The 18,400-nt window shown below is 39.8% G+C and overlaps 1 protein-coding gene and 1 pseudogene across 1 annotated transcript; both read left to right on the forward strand.

Moving 5' to 3' along the window:
- The first annotated feature begins 629 nt into the window (after positions 1-629).
- LOC121773350 (CDPK-related kinase 3-like) lies at positions 630-5,412 on the forward strand. The gene is made up of 11 exons (XM_042170180.1): positions 630-1,225; positions 2,159-2,289; positions 2,770-2,811; positions 2,963-3,071; positions 3,173-3,251; positions 3,666-3,962; positions 4,070-4,179; positions 4,399-4,506; positions 4,585-4,647; positions 4,740-4,907; positions 4,987-5,412. Exons 1-11 carry the CDS (start codon positions 710-712, stop codon positions 5,119-5,121), a joined length of 1,758 nt encoding a protein of 585 aa, XP_042026114.1. The 5' UTR covers positions 630-709; the 3' UTR covers positions 5,122-5,412.
- A 5,069-nt stretch (positions 5,413-10,481) lies between these two features.
- LOC121774543 lies at positions 10,482-18,176 on the forward strand (annotated as a pseudogene).
- The last annotated feature ends 224 nt before the right edge of the window (positions 18,177-18,400 follow it).

An 18,400-nucleotide genomic window follows, 5' to 3' on the forward strand; every position in this document is an offset into this window, starting at 1 on the left:
ATTCTAGTTTTTTCCCTTTCCATATTAAAGAGGATTAATAATTTTTTGACCATGATGATTCGAACCTCCAACCTAAATTACGGCCGTATGTTTTTTTTTTTCAAATGTTGGTGAAGCTGCTCTCACACTGTGATACAGCATCACACCTATATAAAAATTTCTAATTAGTTGACTTCCTGTTAACCTAATACTGCGTGTAGCATGTTCTCAAGCTTAAATTTGAGTTTTACTTTCAATTAAATAAATTGGTTTGAATCCGTTTAAAATTTGATTTGCAAATACAAAATGTGGATGTGTCATCATTAGGTGTGGAATAGAGAGCATTTATTACTAGTAAATCAATAATTTCCTTTCCTCTTAATTTTGCTTCTATCTTTGCACATGTAGTATTCGTTGCAGAAAATCTCACTCTTTTATTTTTAACTAATTAATTCTAGAAAAAGATTAAAATCAGTGTATGTGTGTGCGTTTTTCGTCTCGTTGTCCAATTAACTTTGTTTTGACTCAGTTACATTTTGTCACATTTGAATTTTCCGATTTCAATTTTATTACTAAAAAATGCAGAAAATACGGATACAGACAAAGAAACGTATATACTTTTTTATCCGTATAGTAATAGTAGAAGACAGTATAGAGAAGGAGGAGAAGAAGAAACTCTGTTATTTGCAGAGAGAGAAACAGAGAGAGAGAGAGTTGACAGTCACTGCTGATGGGGCAGTGCTACGGTAAGACGATCCCCACGGTAAGCAACGATGAGTACCCAACCACCGATCTCCCTCCCCAGACGCCCCCTCCCAACGGCACTCCGGCGAGATCCTCCGCCGCGAACAGCGCCTGGCCAAGCCCCTACCCCGCCGGCGCCGCGACGCCCGGCGGCGTGTCTCCGTCGCCGGCGAGGTCGACGCCGATGAGGTTCTTCAAAAAGCCCTTTCCGCCGCCGTCTCCGGCGAAGCACATCAGGGCGTCGCTGAGGAAGCTGGGGAACAGGAAGAAGTCGCCCCGGCACGGCGCGATTCCGGAGGATGCGGCGGAAGAGGCGGCGCCGCAGCAGCAGCAGCACCACGCGCTGGATAAGAATTTTGGGTATAATAAGAATTTTGGGGCAAAGTATGAGCTTGGGAAGGAGGTCGGCAGAGGGCATTTTGGTCATACCTGCTTTGCGAAAGGGAGAAAGGGGGAGCTCAAGGATTTGCCTCTTGCAGTTAAAATCATCTCCAAATCCAAGGTTCATCTCTCTCAAACTCTCAATTGTAATGTGCTTACCTTTTGTTGCCAAATTAAGCATCTTTAATCCATAGCCAATTGATTCACAATTGTTAGGAAGTATACACAAACATATGCCAACGATTCAGCAACAATAATTAGCTAACAGTTTTGTCTTTGATTATCTATTTTTAGTTTAGATTAGCTGATCAATAATGTATTTCTGGTTTAGATAGGTTGGTGAATGTCTAGCAGATCAGGGAAACAGGTTTAGGATTATTGATACAAATCAAACGTATATCCCGAGTTGCAGAATTTGTTTCTTAACTGATTCAACTCTAAATAGTAAGTACCATTTCCTGATTAATGGGGCTATAGGAAGTTGGGGGCCTTAGATTATGGGTTTAGTGTTGGGGTGAAGGGAGGTTGTGGTTTGAAATGAAGGAAATTGAGTTATCATATTGGTAATGGCCAATAGCATTTGGTTCAATAATTTCATTTTCTGATGATGTTATGGCTTTCAGTCGTGATTAGGTTGGTGTGAGCCTTAATATGACTGCTGAAGAGTCATTAAGATATGTCTTTTGCTTTCCCTCAAAATAAATAATTGCCGAATAAGAAAATGAACTATCTTCAGCTGCAAAACATAACAATTTATCCTAGTGTCCTTATCGAAGCATTATTTTATGGAGATGGTGGAAGTGCATAATGAGCAGACAACTATCAGTATCTTTACTGGTAGGAGAAGTAAACCTTTGGATTAGAGTAACAGTAAGATAAGCACTAAGGGTACTTGGGAAGATATATTCCAACTTTAGCAGACCTGTGTATACGTCAAATGCATATTAGTATTTTTTTACTCACAGTTTGCTTTATACTACTGATGGCTTCTTTCTGAATGAATAATTTATGATGTTATGAAACTTGATTTATATCTCAATAAGCTGTTTGGCAGATGACGACTGCAATATCAGTTGAAGATGTTCGCAGAGAAGTGAAAATTTTGAAAGCTCTCTCAGGTCATAGACATCTAGTTAGATTTTATGATGCTTGCGAGGATTCCAACAATGTATACATAATAATGGAGTACGCATCTCTCTTTCCCCTGTGCTGTTGTGTACACAAATTGAATCTTTGTTGAGTGAAGCTTGCAACTTTTCCTGATTTGCCCTCTTTCCTTGTTACACTTTTCCTAGATCAGGCAGTTTTTGTTAGTTTCTTAATCTAGAAAACAATTGTTGATGCTTGCTAAACACATACTACAGTTTTCTATACGTAAGTCCCTCTTCCGTGAACATCCTGTAATAGTATATACTAATTCTGTCTTCTGGTATGAGTGATCTCCTTTTAACCCAATGGATTCGCATATAAAAATTCTCACATGTTTGAACAAACAAACTTTACATTTTGATTTCGAAATGCTTCTTTAATAGCAGTAAAAGATATAGGAGTAAGATAGATAACAATTGAAACTGGGACTGGCAGGAGTTTTGAAAGTTTGTACTACGAGTTTTTGAACCATTAGCGTTTGTAATTCTGATATTAGCTCTCTCTTTTTTCTTGCAGGTTGTGTGATGGTGGAGAACTGCTTGACAGAATATTGGCAAAGTAAGTGATAGAAGTGCTTTCCTTTCATAGTCTCGCCTGCAATCTATTACAGAGGAGAACCGGAGAAAACTGATATTCGTTTATGTTCTAGTTTTAATCCATCTTTCTGATGTTTGCAAGCAAAACACTGACAACAGCTTATTCATTTCAGAGGTGGTAGGTATACTGAAGAAGAAGCAAAACTTATTATCGTACAGATTCTTAGCGTTGTCGCATTTTGTCATCTTCAAGGTGTTGTCCATCGTGACTTGAAACCTGAGGTATACAGAATTTTTCTTTTTCCCATCAGCTTGATATAACTCTTGATAGAAGACTTATTATAACTTTCCATCATGACATCGATGCTAATTCCAATCCTCAGAATTTTCTATTTGCCTCCAGAAGTGAAGATGCTGATATGAAGCTCATTGACTTCGGTCTTTCTGACTTCATAAGAACAGGTAATAATCCATTTCATCACCCCGTTTTCTGAAAACTGCTATCTTTCAACTTGCTGTATAACCTCGTAGATTTTCTTCCTATAGTTGGTAACTATGACATGAGGTATTGCTCGATAAGTCAATTTCTGAGAAAATGTTTATTAGATTAGTTGCTTCTGGGTGAATTGCATCCCTCTGCCTACTTATTTGAACTCGTGAACTCCCCCGAACCCAAGCTTGTATCAGTTTTAACACGTGGATATATGTAGAAATGTTTTTTTAATTTGCACTGTTTCAGTGAAGCAAAAGTTGTTACCAACAAGGTGTAACATCTTTCACCGGCTTTCCCTTGCACTTTTCTTACTGCTGAATGCTTTGCATTTGTAAAGTGGGTATCTTAGTTTTCTAATTTCTGTCCCACTTTTGACTTGGCAGATGAAAGACTAAATGATATTGTTGGAAGTGCTTATTATGTAGCACCTGAGGTTCTTCACAGATCTTACAGTGTAGAGGCTGACATATGGAGTATCGGTGTCATTACCTATATTTTGCTTTGTGGTAGCAGACCTTTTTGGGCAAGAACGGAGTCTGGAATATTCCGTTCTGTTTTGAGGGCCGAGCCAAACTTTGAGGACACACCTTGGCCATCTGTCTCTTCACATGCCAAGGACTTCGTGAAGCGACTTCTGAACAAGGATTACAGGAAAAGAATGACTGCCGCTCAAGCTTTGAGTTAGTATTGTTCCATGTGTTTCTCATAAAATCCATTTTAACCCAAACCGAAATCGCCAATATATTGCTAAATGATGCAGCTAACTTGCCTATCTTTGCTTACACAGCTCATCCTTGGTTGCGAAGTGAGAGCCATCCAATTCCGCTAGACATATTGGTCTATAAGTTAGTAAAGACGTATCTACATGCTACACCTTTTAAACGTGCAGCACTAAAGGTATGTTTGCTGTTTCACAAGATGTGTTTTTGGAAGTTTGTTAATTTTATTACATTGCTAACGGAGTTTGAGGTCTATATTAGGACTTGTTCTCCACTAAACTATGTGATCTTAGCTATATGGTTTTCATGAGTAATTGTTACACCTTTGATAATGCCCTTGTTTGATTAAATTGTTGCGACATAGTAATAAATAATCTCGTCCGATGGTTACATATAGGCTCTCTCGAAAGCATTGAGTGAGGAGGAGCTGATCTATCTCAGAGCGCAATTCATGCTTCTAGAGCCGAGTGAGGATGGGCGAGTGTCTCTCGAAAACTTCAAAAAGGTTGTCAAGCTTAACCTCCCGGCCCTCATTTTCTGAATCACGGATGTCCCTTATTGAGACGCTATAACTGTTTTGCAGGCTCTTGCACGTAATGCTACCGATGCCATGAAGGCGTCTAGGGTCCCGGATATCCTTCACGCAGTTAGCTACCTTATCAACACCTTTCACTACACACACATAACTATACTAAACTAAATAAGCTAATATTTTTTTTGTGCATGAGGTTACTTCAGATGGCGCCGTTAGCTTATCGAAAGATGGAGTTTGAAGAGTTCTGTGCAGCTGCCATCAGCACATACCAACTGGAGGCCCTAGAGAAATGGGAGCAAATTGCTTCCACCGCTTTCGAGCATTTCGAAGAGGAGGGTAGCCGCGTTATATCAGTAGAGGAATTAGCCCGGGTACGTATATATCTTGTCTTAGCTAACGAACTAACTAATCTTGACTCGCTAGTAGCTAATAGAATCGGGTTGGATGCAGGAGCTGAACGTCGGGCCTACCGCGTATTCTATGCTGAGAGATTGGTTGAAGCCCAATGGCAAACTTAGTTTGTTGGGATATACTAAATTTTTGCATGGCCTCACCCTTCGCAGCTCAAACATGAGACATCATTAGCTAACTTCTCTCCTCTTTTTGTTATGCATAATTTATTTAGGAGTTCTGAAAAGGAAATGAGTACTGCTGGTCGGAGATTTTGGGCATAAATTGACAAGAATTTCATGTACAAATGTAGTAGAGGAACCAGATTTTACGTTAGAGAAATCATACACTTTTTGTTTTATTTTTATTCGTATTGATATAGTGAATGGAATTTGGGTTGACGAAAGTGTTGTGTGTGGAATGGAGATTCTATTTGCACTGCAATTTTAGATTTTTTAAAGAAATATAGATCAATGGGTAATTTTATTATTCTGTTGGCTTAGTTCAAATATGTTTGTACATACTTACCCAAAAGAATAAATTAGACATGTTTGACCAAGCTCATTTATTTATATTTTTATGTTGTTGGACAGAAGGATTTTAGGTTAGAGATTCATTTGATTTTAGCTATAAACGTTAGGAATCAAGTTAGTGTTGTTGGTATTTAACTCTTGTTTTTCATTGGCAAATAAATAGAAATTATTTGCCGCATCAATTAATAAGTTGGTTTTGATATAAATAGGGCTGGGAATCGGTTCGGTTCGGTTAGAACCGAACCGAAAAGTCGGTTAACCGACTCCAAAAATTTCCGAAAACAAAGAACCGGAACCGGAACCGAGAGGGAATCGGTTCGGTTCGGTTAGGAACCGATTTTACACGGTTCGGTTCGGTTAGGAACCGGTAGGAACCGAATTGGGAAAAAAAATAAAAAAAGTTGTTGCTGGGATTCGATCCCTGGTCAATGCGTGAGAAAAACGGCTAGCCTACCACTTGTGCTACAACGCTCTTTGTTTTTCTTATGTTTGTAGAAATAATTATCTTTATATTTCGGATTATAAATTAAAAAAATAAAAACAACCTATGCTTAATCTAACAATTAAAAAAGTTTATGACCTGCTCAATCCAAAAGTAAACATAGCAAGCCAACCTAATAGTATTATAATACCAAAAGTTCAAATATTCCAAAAAAGTAAACACCTCCAATTTCAAAGTTTCCAAAACAACATGGTCAATCCAACAAAGTTTACAACCTACTCAATCCAACACACATTCAAAGTTCAAATATTCAAAAGAAAACATCCAAGTTCAATGTTTCAAAATTCCAAAACAAATGCACAATTAATTTAACTTTGATCTGGATCACTTGAATAAGTCCTTTCCAATTCTGTATTTGTATCGGCATCGTCCAATGGCCATGTCACTTTGCCATCCTTATGGAGTGCCTCCATCGCTGTCACAAATAATGAATTGAAGAAATTGAGTTAAAAATGAAGAATAAATAAGTTTAAGTATAGTAGTAAATAGCAATGAATTACTCACTATCATAGTATTGTTTTCTCAAAAATGGTATTGGTTCTCCTTCTTCTTCCATGAGATCGATAGAACTAGAACTAGACCTCAACCAATCCTCAGAGCATATCAAAGCTTCTACCATTTCCGGTGCCAAAGAGTTTCTAAATGTCGAAAGCACACGCCCCCCCATGCTGAACGCTGACTCAGAAGCAACGCTTGATATAGGAATAGCAAGGATATCTTTAGCCATCTCTGATAGGATAGGAAAACGCACACTATTTTTCTTCCACCACATAAGAATGTCAAAATGCCCAAGATCACTGGCATTCATCTTGTATTGCTTCTCCGCGAAGTATTGAGTGAGCTCTGAGCTATCATCTTCACCGTCATCATCCTCATTAGCAACAGAGAGAACGTTACAGAAACCTTTGCCAAGAAATCGTAGATCAGTTGATCTAATCATCACTTGGGTAGGTGGTGCTGTTGTTGGTGGACGTGTTTGATCCGCCATTGGAGTAATTTCTCTCTTGTACAACTCAAATAAGTCAAAGATTGACTTTCTCAACTCCTCCACCAACTCATTTGCCCGTGCGTCACCATACACCATCTTCAAACAATATTGCACATGCTTCATCTTTTGTCTAGGATCAAACATTGCAGCGATGTAAAGAATTCTGTTCATATTTAGATTAGGCTCATATTCCTCTAACCAATACTTACCAAGTTTTTCCATCATCTTCTTGGCCATGTATCTAATATCAGCATCTTCACGATCATCCTCCAAGCTTTTAATGATAGTGAATATGTTACACATCTCCATAAAAAATGAATGTGATGTGACATACGTAGTGCCAGAGACGAGACGAGTCAGATCATAAAACTTTTGGAGGAAACCACACATCCTCTTTACTTCAATCCAATCTTCTTCTCCGGGTACGCCAATTGTGAGGTCCTTGTGTTTCAATCGTCTCAAATCACTACCAAACTGGGGAGTGACGCTGTTGAACAGCTTCATAGCCGGCTCATATGGCAATGCCGCCTCGAGCATTAAGTAAGTCGAGTTCCACCTAGTTGGTACATCTTGACACAAGAATTTTTTGGTATCAACCTTACATACCTTGGCTATATCCTTGAATGACTTAGATCTAGCTGATGAACCCTTTATCCATTTCACGGCTTCTCTAACTCGTACCACGGCCATGCCTATTTGTTTCAATCCGTCATCCACAACCAAGTTGATTATGTGTGCAACACACCTCAGATGAAAATATTGCCCATTGGCAACAAGCATGTTTCTCGCATTGAAGGTGGACATCATTTGCTTGATTGCTACATCATTAGATTTAGCGTTGTCCATGGTGCAACAAAAAAGCCTTTGTATGCCCCAGTTCGTAAGAGCCTTTATCAATACCTCAGCAAGATCACCCCCTTTATGACTAGAAATGTCAAAGAAGCTGATTATTTTCTTCTGCAGCCTCCAGTCCTTGTTGATGAAATGTGCTGTAACACAAATAAAGTTTGTGTTATTGACTGCAGCCTAAAGTTTATTTATATCATATAAATAAACGTTGTTACTAAAAGATACAGTAAATTAAATTTCAAGCACTTAGTCATCACAGATTCAGTTCACCAAACTATAGTAGTTACAAGAGAAATACTCCCTCACCCTCTATCTATAAAAAATAGTTCCATTTGTGGATGGTATGAGTTTTAATTTTAATAATGAATTGATAAAGTAAGAGAGATGAAAATAAAATGTGAGTAAAGTATGAGAGAAGGGGGAAAAAGTAAGAAAGATGGGAGAAACCGTAAGAGAGAGAGGAGGTGAAAAAGTGGATAAAGTGTGAGAAAAAAATTTTATTTTTGAAATGAGACTATTTTTATGAATATCCAAAAATGACAAAATAAGACTATTTTTCGTGGACTACTAACTATTGCCAAAAATCATACGGTGGACTTGTAGGTAGTTTTACCACATTAATTCGAATTTCTAGATAATTATCATGGATTTAGACATCTGACTTTTCATTAATAACAATAAAGTAGTAGGAAAATTAATTCATAAGATATTATCACGTGTACAAGTAAAGTAACCCAAATACTACACAAATTCTTCTTCAAATGGCAGACGTGGCCATGCTCACAATAACAAAATGAAAGACAAAGAGAGCTTGCTAGAATAGAATACTAAAACGACTTCAATTCATTCACTAATAATAAAACACTAAACGTAATTAATTTAATCCACAAATACTTTGCTCTTAATCTATCAATATATAAAGTGCCAGTTTTTTGGCCTGCCATGTGGCACTGCTTTGGCGGATTTGCTTTGGAGAACTATGCCTACTACTTAAGGAAGAGAGTTAGAATTGATGCAAATCTCACAGAAGTGGATAAGAAGAAGATGGAGGATGCTTTCGAGTCTTTAGCAAAGTGGTTGGAAACATGCAAAGGCTGAGGATTATAAAGACAGGATGAAGGAGGAGCTCCACACTGTTTTATATCATCACATCATCACCAACAAACGTGCAAAGCTAGGCTGATGATTATAAAGACAAGGAGAATGGAAATTGATGAGTAGCAACATCTCTTTTGTCTTTACTTTTATCTATCTTGATTTTTGTTTAGAGCTACGATAATTAATACCATTAGCCATGATTGCCAACTTTAAGTTACTTATATATGTTGATTTTTATTAAATTTATATTCCTTTCTCTTGTTAATTTCTCCTTTCTTTGCTCTTTTTTAATAAATCCATTTTAAGGAAAAATTTAGCAAGACTACATCCCTCACACGTTTAATACTCATTTTGTTATAAAAAATAAATGATTAGAGTTTTATTAATAAAGAATGAGACTTGCCTCCTAATAGAGAAAAACTTGCGAGAGAACCGGAAGTGGATTAATTTTATGGGATGAATTAAAATGCAAAAAAAGACTATGTTTGAGGGTGGAAGGAATATTAGAATTTAAATTACTATTAAAAAGAAAAAAAATAAGATTATGACTATGTTTGAGGGTGGCTGGATGATACGATCATATCTATCATATCTCTTAGGATCTTCTAATTATTTAGTTTTCCCTTATTCACCATATCTTTCCCATATTTGTTTAGATATTTGTTTCTTGTTCATTAAGTTAGAGTAGTAGTATTCTAGTATTATAAATAGGAGAGCTTGTTATCATTCTAATCATTCAATGAATGTATTATTTTCCACAAACTTGTCTTGAGTAACAAGAATATCATATCTCGTTTCCAAATTGTTGTTCATCGGAGAACGTCCGAAAATCAGCAATTCGTGAGCTTTCCTTCGAGCACGTCGAAGGTTCGATCACCTTATCTCTCCGAGAAGTTAGCCATCCGGCCTCGTTACGGAGAACGTCCGTAACAACTGGTGCTTTCATCTCGTGCTCATCCTCCGTCTTCGTTCATCCGTATCCCCCAAATTATTTCCCAGCCCCCGTCGAAAAAAAAAGAAAAAAAAAAGAAAGAAAAACAATCAGCCGCAGCTCCACCACCACGGCCACACCTAATCCTCCATATTCTTTCATCCCGAAACTCATCATTATCTGTGAAAACGAAATCTAATGGAGTCCGAAGTGCCGGTGACTGAAACACTGCAATTGGGGCCGACGCGTCAGCGGAATATCGGCGAGATTGGAGGTAGGCCTCAATCGACGGACCCGATCACGCTAGGGTTTGAGCAATTGAACGCGCGCTTCGATAAGATGGATCGCCGGGTTGCAAACTTGGAACGACGCGCTGATTGGGACAAGCGGCATCGGCGTTACACCCAGCCTACGTACCGGCGGCCACAACACCACCAGTCGGACAGGTACACACCGTCGCCTCCATATCAGCCGGATAGATGCCGCCCGTACCACCTCCACCAAACTCGTTATCAACTGCCCGAGCACTATCATCCCTTCGACTATGGACCGCCACCAACGTACAGGGGGTTCCCGCTTCGTCAATTTCTGCAGCTGCAGAATGAGCCTTCTCGCCAACCATCCTGTTGGGACCCGCCGGGCGCTGGGGTGTCGATGGGTAACCTTGATTATGAAGAGATCGCATCTATATATTACCCTGATTATGATTGTGACTCTGTTGGATATGGTGAGGACGCTGATGTCCACCACGACCCATCTAGCAACTCACAACTAACTGTCATTGTTGTCCCGCCACCACCACCACAACGCTCGTCATCTTGCTTGAGCATGACAAGCCACTGCCGTGCAGCAGCGTCACTGCCCGCTGTAGCTGCTGTCCCATCTTCGAATCTGCCCCCAACAGTTCTGTCTTGCAGCCCCGACGATGACAGCGGAGGGGAAGGCGGATTGTTAGATGAACTGCCTCCACCAGCTATGATCTCTCCGCCGTGCAGCCCCTATATCAGTGGAGAGGAAGAAACATTGTTAGATGGCGACGATGAGGTTGATTCCATTGAGGAAGTGAAGAAGGTCGTCGCATCTCTCGACGCTGCTCGAATGACATCTCCCGATGTTGTTGAGAATTGTTTTAGTGAAAATGTTGGTGCTTATCTATGTGCATTAGTTGGAAATAAAGTTGCACCGTCCTTTCCAATACATTTGAAGGAGATTGCCTTTATCTATGGGGATTTGCATGTTATGGATGCTACACGTCTGAATCCTCGATCAACATCGCTCGACACCGATGCGAGGTTGATCCCTCCGCGCAATGACACGTCATGTTTGGGCATTCTTGGAAGCATGGACAAGCTTTTCGTTTTGGCATGGAATTTTGCCGACAACATTGGGTCTCCTTTGTTGATTTTTGACAAAGGTGAAGAAGGGGGACGTTCAGCTGTTCGATATGGGTTTGATCCAGGAGGAGACGCCTCGCCAAAGCGTTTGCTTTCAACTCTCGTCGTTGCTTTATGGTTCCCACCTTGAGGACAAGGTGGATTTCAACCGTGGGGGAGTTGATACGATCATATCTATCATATCTCTTAGGATCTTCTAATTATTTAGTTTTCCCTTATTCACCATATCTTTCCCATATTTGTTTAGATATTTGTTTCTTGTTCATTAAGTTAGAGTAGTAGTATTCTAGTATTATAAATAGGAGAGCTTGTTATCATTCTAATCATTCAATGAATGTATTATTTTCCACAAACTTGTCTTGAGTAACAAGAATATCATATCTCGTTTCCAAATTGTTGTTCATCGGAGAACGTCCGAAAATCAGCAATTCGTGAGCTTTCCTTCGAGCACGTCGAAGGTTCGATCACCTTATCTCTCCGAGAAGTTAGCCATCCGGCCTCGTTACGGAGAACGTCCGTAACACTGGAACTGGCGCTGGGCGGGCTATAGGGATCAATTTGGGGACGACGTATTCGTGTGTTGCAGCATGGAAGCACGGCCGCACTGAGATCATACCAAACGAGCAGGGCAACCGCACCACGCCGTCACCGACTCCCATCGTCTCATCGGCGACGCCGCTAAGAACCAAGTTGCAAATAATCCCATCAACACTGTTTTCGGTGTGTTCTCTTCTATTTCCCGTGATTTTAATTTTTTTTTTCCTTGTTTCATACTTCTATTTGAAGTTATAAATCTAGCAAACCTAAAAATGCGTGTCATATTTTGCCTAACTAAAGAGAGGTGTGGTTGGAGTTGATACCAATTCAACAACAATTTTAATCTTATGATTTTATGTGTTGTTTCATCTACTCTCTAGACTTTGTTGTTTTCTTATCTATCTCTGCTTCAGCCTCCAACTAATTGAGTTTTTTTTTAATTCTTACTAAGATGAAGGACATTGCCGAGGCATATCTTGGATCAACTGTCATTATTTCAACAACTCGCAACGTCAGGCCACCAAGGAGGCTGGAACCATTGCTGGATTTCAACAACTCCCAACGTCCTGCCACCAAGGAGGCAGGCCTCAATGTTATAAGGATCATGCCTCAATGCTATAAGGATCATCAATGAACCTAGTGCTGCAGCCATTTCTTATGCCCTTGATAATAGTGTTATTAGCTCTAAGGCAAAGAATGTGCTGATTTTTTGTGGCATGTTCGACGTGTCTGTGGCCACGGTCAAAGCAAATGGCACTGAAGTGAATGCTATCTCTGGCTATACTCATCTTGGAGGCCGGGATTTTGACAACCGGATGGTGGAACACTTCACGAAAGAGTTCAAAGCAAAAAGGTAAGGATATCAGTGGGAATCGAACAGCAATTAGGAGATTGAGGAGTGCTTGTGAAAGAGCCAAGAGGGTCCTTTCCTCTGCTTTCGAAACCCCAATTGAGATTGAATCGTTGTTCGAGGGGATTGACTTGTTTTCAACCATCACTCAGCGCTAAATTTGAGGACCTCAACATGGATTTATTCAAGAAGTGCATGGCATTAGTTGAGAATTGCCTCAGTGATGCAAAGATGGAGAAGAGCAGCGTGGATGAGGTGGTGCTGGTGGGCGGGTCGAGTAGGATTCCCAAGGTTCAGCAGATGTTGCAGGAGGTTTTCAGTGGGAAAGAAGTGTGCAAGAGCATTAATCCAGACGAAGCTGTGGCTCATGGTGCTGCAGTGTTGGCTGCCAAGTTGAGTGGTCAAGGCAACCAAGCGGTGCAAATGCTCGTTCTTGTTGATGTTACTCCATTATCCCTTGGCATTGAACTTGACGGAGATCGGATGTGCGTAATTATTCCGAGGAATACAACTATCCCAGCGAGAAAGTATAATAATAATCTCCACTATCAGACCAGTATGAATATTCCGGTGTATGAAGGTGAAAGAAGCAAGGGGACAGACAACAATCTGCTAGGTAAATTCGTACTCTTTGGCATTCCAGCAGAGCCTAGAGGTGCTGTGATACGTTTATTATTTATATATCTTTCATATCTTGCATTATTATTTAGTTGCATTATTTAGTTAGATATTTAGGGAGTGCATATCTTTTTCGTATCTTTTGTCTTGCTCATTAAATTAGTATCCACTATTATAAATAGTGGACATTGTTATTCATTTCAATCAATCAAGAAATATCATAATTTTCCTATTTTTATCGTCTTCTTTATTTTCTCGCAACCCTAGTTTGGAGCTGATCCCGGGGAAAGCCCGAGACGTCCACTTTTATCCCTCTCGTCGTCGCCGGAATCTTGTTAAGGGAGTGCACCCTTAACAATTGGTGCTTTCATTGTCGTACTCATGGCTCGTTACACCACCGAGGATATCGTTTCCCTATATGACCGGGTAACGGTTTTTTGCAATAGATTACACATGAGATTGGATGCGTGGCAGCTGCAGCACGTATACCACGAACAACCATCCTACTGGCCGGTTACAGCTGCTGCCCTGCAGCCGCCCTTCACCTACACGGATCCCTATAGTCAGTCGCCGTCCTACACGGATCCCTATAGTCAGTCGCAGTACTACACCGACCCCTACACTAATCCACCACCGCAACACTCTTCCTGCTGGGGTCCGACAAATCACTACCATCAGGGTGTCTATTGACACGAACAACCTACGGATCTGCTCCAGCTCCATAGCTACGAGCATGAGCACCATCAACACCATCAATGCAAGCAGCAAGTGCAACCAGTGGACTCTTACTGGCAGAAGCACCATCAATACCAGGAACCCGTGTTCGATCAACAGCCACCAATGCAGCGCCCCCACCGTGCAGCCGTGATATCAGGTATGGCTCATTGGAGTTATTGGCCGATGATAATAATGAATCATTCAATTCTGGTCATAGTCGTTACAATGACACCAAAACCAAAATTACTAGCCAACGTGCGGAATGTTATAAGGGTTCATTTACCTTGTGCCATATTGAGTCATCTTCAGAATTAATTGTGAAGGAGCCAGTTAGTGAAATTAGTAGAAATGGGTCGGATTGCAAGTGGACATATGCTGAAAATACTGGTGAGCAAAGCGAGGTTGGTATTAGTCATCGTACAGTGACACTCGACTTCAATGCCAGGTTGATCCCTCCACGCGACGACACACCGTGTGCAGTTACGAATGGCCACAAATGCCTATTGCACAGAGGGTCTTTGAAGCAGAAGTGCGAAACAACGTTGGATGAAGAAAGTGAGGAGCAGGAGTTGGATCTCACCAATTCTGGAGTGGTCACAAAATACAAGGCCATGGCTGAAACTGTGAACACGGCCTTGCAGCTTGTGTTGCCTGAATGCCAACCGAAGGCTAAGATTGTTGACTTTTGTGAAAAAGCATACTCGTTCAGCAAAGAGAAAACATGGTATATGTACAAGAAAGTGAAGAGGAGAGAAAGATGGGTTACATCCCCAAAAGGCATTTTAGTGACCAGTATAGTGGGATAAACTTCTCTTGGAAATACTGCGTCGCTTTGCCCTAGTCAGTTGAGCGCAAAACAAGGGTCTTGTGCATTTTATCCAGGAGGGAGTACCTTGCAATATTTTGCTTGGGATTGGAAGAAGATTGAAGCATCTATTGGGACGAAAACAACAAAAATTAATGTACAAAAGTATTTACTTGAAGTTCAGAAGAGAGGAACCTGTGGATATCTTCCTCCACCTTGGCCACGAAGAAAAGCTAATCATCCATATCCACAAAAAGCTTCTAAAATTGCTCCATCCCTTTCACAAGGAAAACCATACGTCCAAGGCTTATGATAGGCTAGTTTTCGTCACTCGGAAACAATCACTTTTCACACTTATTAGTTGAATATTTGCATGAAAAAGATGCTTTTTGGCAGGGTATAGATCATTAAGTTCGGAAGCTGCTTAATAAAGGTACGAAGAGGAAAACATGCGAGAAAGAGGGCAAAATGACATGAAATGGAAGAATGTGAAGGAAGAAGGCAAAGAAGACTCAAACTGCCCAAGCTGTTGGACTGGACAGTTTGAACCTGACGGGAAAATGATTAAAGCCACTTCCACACACTTATCAAGGACAAATCCCACTTGCTACACACGCCCATATCTGCCCTTGGAGAGTAAAAAAGAAGGGAAAATATCTTTTATTGGATATATGTATTAAAAGTACTTAATTTTTCAAGGACAAGAACCACTTATCACTCACCACTTAGCTTTAGTTTAGTTAGTGTAGTTTACTCTCTCTCTAGAAAACCTTTTCTCTCTTCCTTAAGAAGAGAGATTTCAAACTCAAGGCTGCCAAGATCTTTTGTTCATCATGGGTTGAAGTAGTAGTAATTTAGTAGTAGTATTTGTTTCACTAGTTACTTGTTCTTAACTTTGTAGTTCTTTTGCACATTTCTCACTTAGTTTTTGTTATTGTTCTTGTTTTAAAAGCTCATTTCAAGTAGTAATTTCTCTAAGTGTTTGTGTTTAATGTGTTTTAAAGTTTAGTTCTTGTTTGATTTCCGGTTTTAGCTTGTTGTTTAGTTCTAGTGTTGGTTATGTTCTTGTTTAGTTAAAATTTCTTTCCAAGCTTTTAAATCAGTTTCTCAAGCTTTTTCTTAGTTAGTTTATGGTTAAAAAACGTGGAGAAGAAGTTAGAAAAGTCTCAAAACAATCAGCCATGTGTTGTGTGTTTTCGGCACCTCGTTGGGTGTGATTTTCGTATGATTTTGCATGAGTTTGATGAGCTCGGTTCTTGAGTGTTCTTTCACCTTGTTTATGTGTTATGAAGCTTTCTTTATCTTCTTCAATGAGTCTTTAACTTTCAGCTTTTAATTTGGTGTTTTCAATGCATGTTTAGGTAGTTTAATTGATGATTTGGTGTTTCTCTTGCTTGGTTAGTTGTGTAGTGGCCATTTAGTCTTTTATTTACTCTTATTTTCGTGCCTTTAGTGTAGAATTAGGAGCCATGATCATCTTTTAGGAGTCAAGTTGAAGGACCATTAGTGGTAGGTTTTATCCATTGGTTTTACACCTTGGGTAATAGGGTTTAGGAGACAACTAGTACATGCTTTCTTTCACTTTTGGCAGCCATTTTAGCTTAGTTAATCTATGCACTCAACCTCCACTTACATATGATTTAGGTTAGCTTTTAGGAGTTAATTAGTTTAGCCACTTTTAAGGGTCACTTTCCTAGTTTCTAACTTTCTTTAGTAGCTAACACTTAGTTTATCTTCCTTAGCTTTTAGCTTAGTTCCTCTTGCTTTATAAACTTAGGAATATTCATGCATGTTGCTGTTTTATTTTTTTTTTCGTCAAGTGCAAAAATTTCTCGCTACTGCTTTATTTCTCTGCTAAGTTGCCCAGTTTATTAGCTTGCCCAGTTTACATTCCAGTTTAAATGCCTTCTTTCACTTGCATGTTATTTTCCCTTTTAGTTCCCAATCTTAGCTTAAGTGTTATTTGCATTTCGTAGTTTAGTTCCCACCCCCAATTTAGAGCGTGGCGGCATCGCCAAAACCTTTCTAAGTGTGGAAATACATAACGGATGCTACCGTTCCTCGTGGGTTCGACACCCTAACTTACCATATGCTAATTAATAGTATTTTGGAAAGTGGGAACTTATAAATATTGTTGAATAGGAAGGGACACGTGCCTACGACACGCGTGCAAAATCTCAACCTTTCAGCTTAGCAGTTGTTGTTGATAATGGATTTGAAGGGAGATTGTGGATAATCCATGTCATCCATGTTATTCCATTGATAGAGAGTGGAGTCTTGAGGGGTACTGATGACGAGCAGGGTTTCTCGTTCAAGCTTCGAGGGTATGCGAGGGTCAATTTTCACAACTCGTTTACTGATTTTGTTGCCGTTGGAGCTAACTTGGAGTACAATGGTTTGAAGGGAGAGCTTTCTTACATGGTTCATGATCCTGGTATGGCTATGGCTGCAATGGAAAATGTTGAACAACAATGGAGAACTCTTGCAAATTCTCTTATTGTTGGGGAAAATGATTCAGAAAATCAGATGGTAGCGGCTTCATGGTTCCCACCTTGAAGACAAGGTGGATTTTAACCACGGGGGAGTTGATACGTTTATTGTTTATATATCTTTCATATCTTGCATTATTATTTAGTTGCATTATTTAGTTAGATATTTAGGGAGTGCATATCTTTTTCGTATCTTTTGTCTTGCTCATTAAGTTAGTATCCACTATTATAAATAGTGGACATTGTTATTCATTTCAATCAATCAAGAAATATCATAATTTTCCTATTTTTATCGTCTTCTTTATTTTCTCGCAACCCTAGTTTGGAGCTGATCTCGGGGAAAGCCCGAGACGTCCACTTTTATCCCTCCGTCGTCGACCTCTCGTCGTCGCCGGAATCTTGTTAAGGGAGTGCACCCTTAACATGTTGCTAAAGTCAATGTTTGCTTCGACATTGATGCAAATGGTATAATGAATGTGTCCGCAGAGCACATAGAGAATGGAGCGAAGAACAGCATCACCATCACCAACGACAAGGGCAGGCTGTCTAAGGAAGAAATCGAGAGGATGATTGGGGATGTGGAGAAGTACGAGGTGGAGGATGAGAGGTTTAGTGAGAAGGCTGATACAAGGCCGCTCGCCCCACTACTGCGGTAGGCTAGCAGAGAGGACGAAAAAAAAAACGCCCTAGAGCTAGGGCGTGGACGAGCGCTATTGAGTGGCGAGCCATAATTTTTTTTATTTATTTTTAATTTTTTCTATAAAATACTCTATAGCCATTTCATTTTTTTTAATTTTTTTTCTCCAATTCATTTCGTTGTTGTTTTTTGTGTTTTTTCTCGATAGGGCTAGGGCATTGGTTGGGCTGCTTTTAGGGGCTAGAGCATTGGCTAGACTATTAGAATGGCATGCTGATATGGGAAGAGGAGTTTTAGGCTGAAATATTGCGAGCTAGTGCGAAACTATTGTGATATACCTCCACTTAACTAAATAAATACCATTTTTTCAAAAAATATCATGCCTAAAAAAACTCCTTATATAGTGGGATGGAGACGGTATTTCATTTTATCCCAATTCATAATCTCCCATTTCTTTATATTTTTAATAAGATAATTCCACTATGAACTATATAGACGACAATGACATTAATCGAATAGTCCACTC

This window comes from Salvia splendens, chromosome 17 (assembly GCF_004379255.2).
Source record: "Salvia splendens isolate huo1 chromosome 17, SspV2, whole genome shotgun sequence".
NCBI lineage: Eukaryota > Viridiplantae > Streptophyta > Magnoliopsida > Lamiales > Lamiaceae > Salvia > Salvia splendens.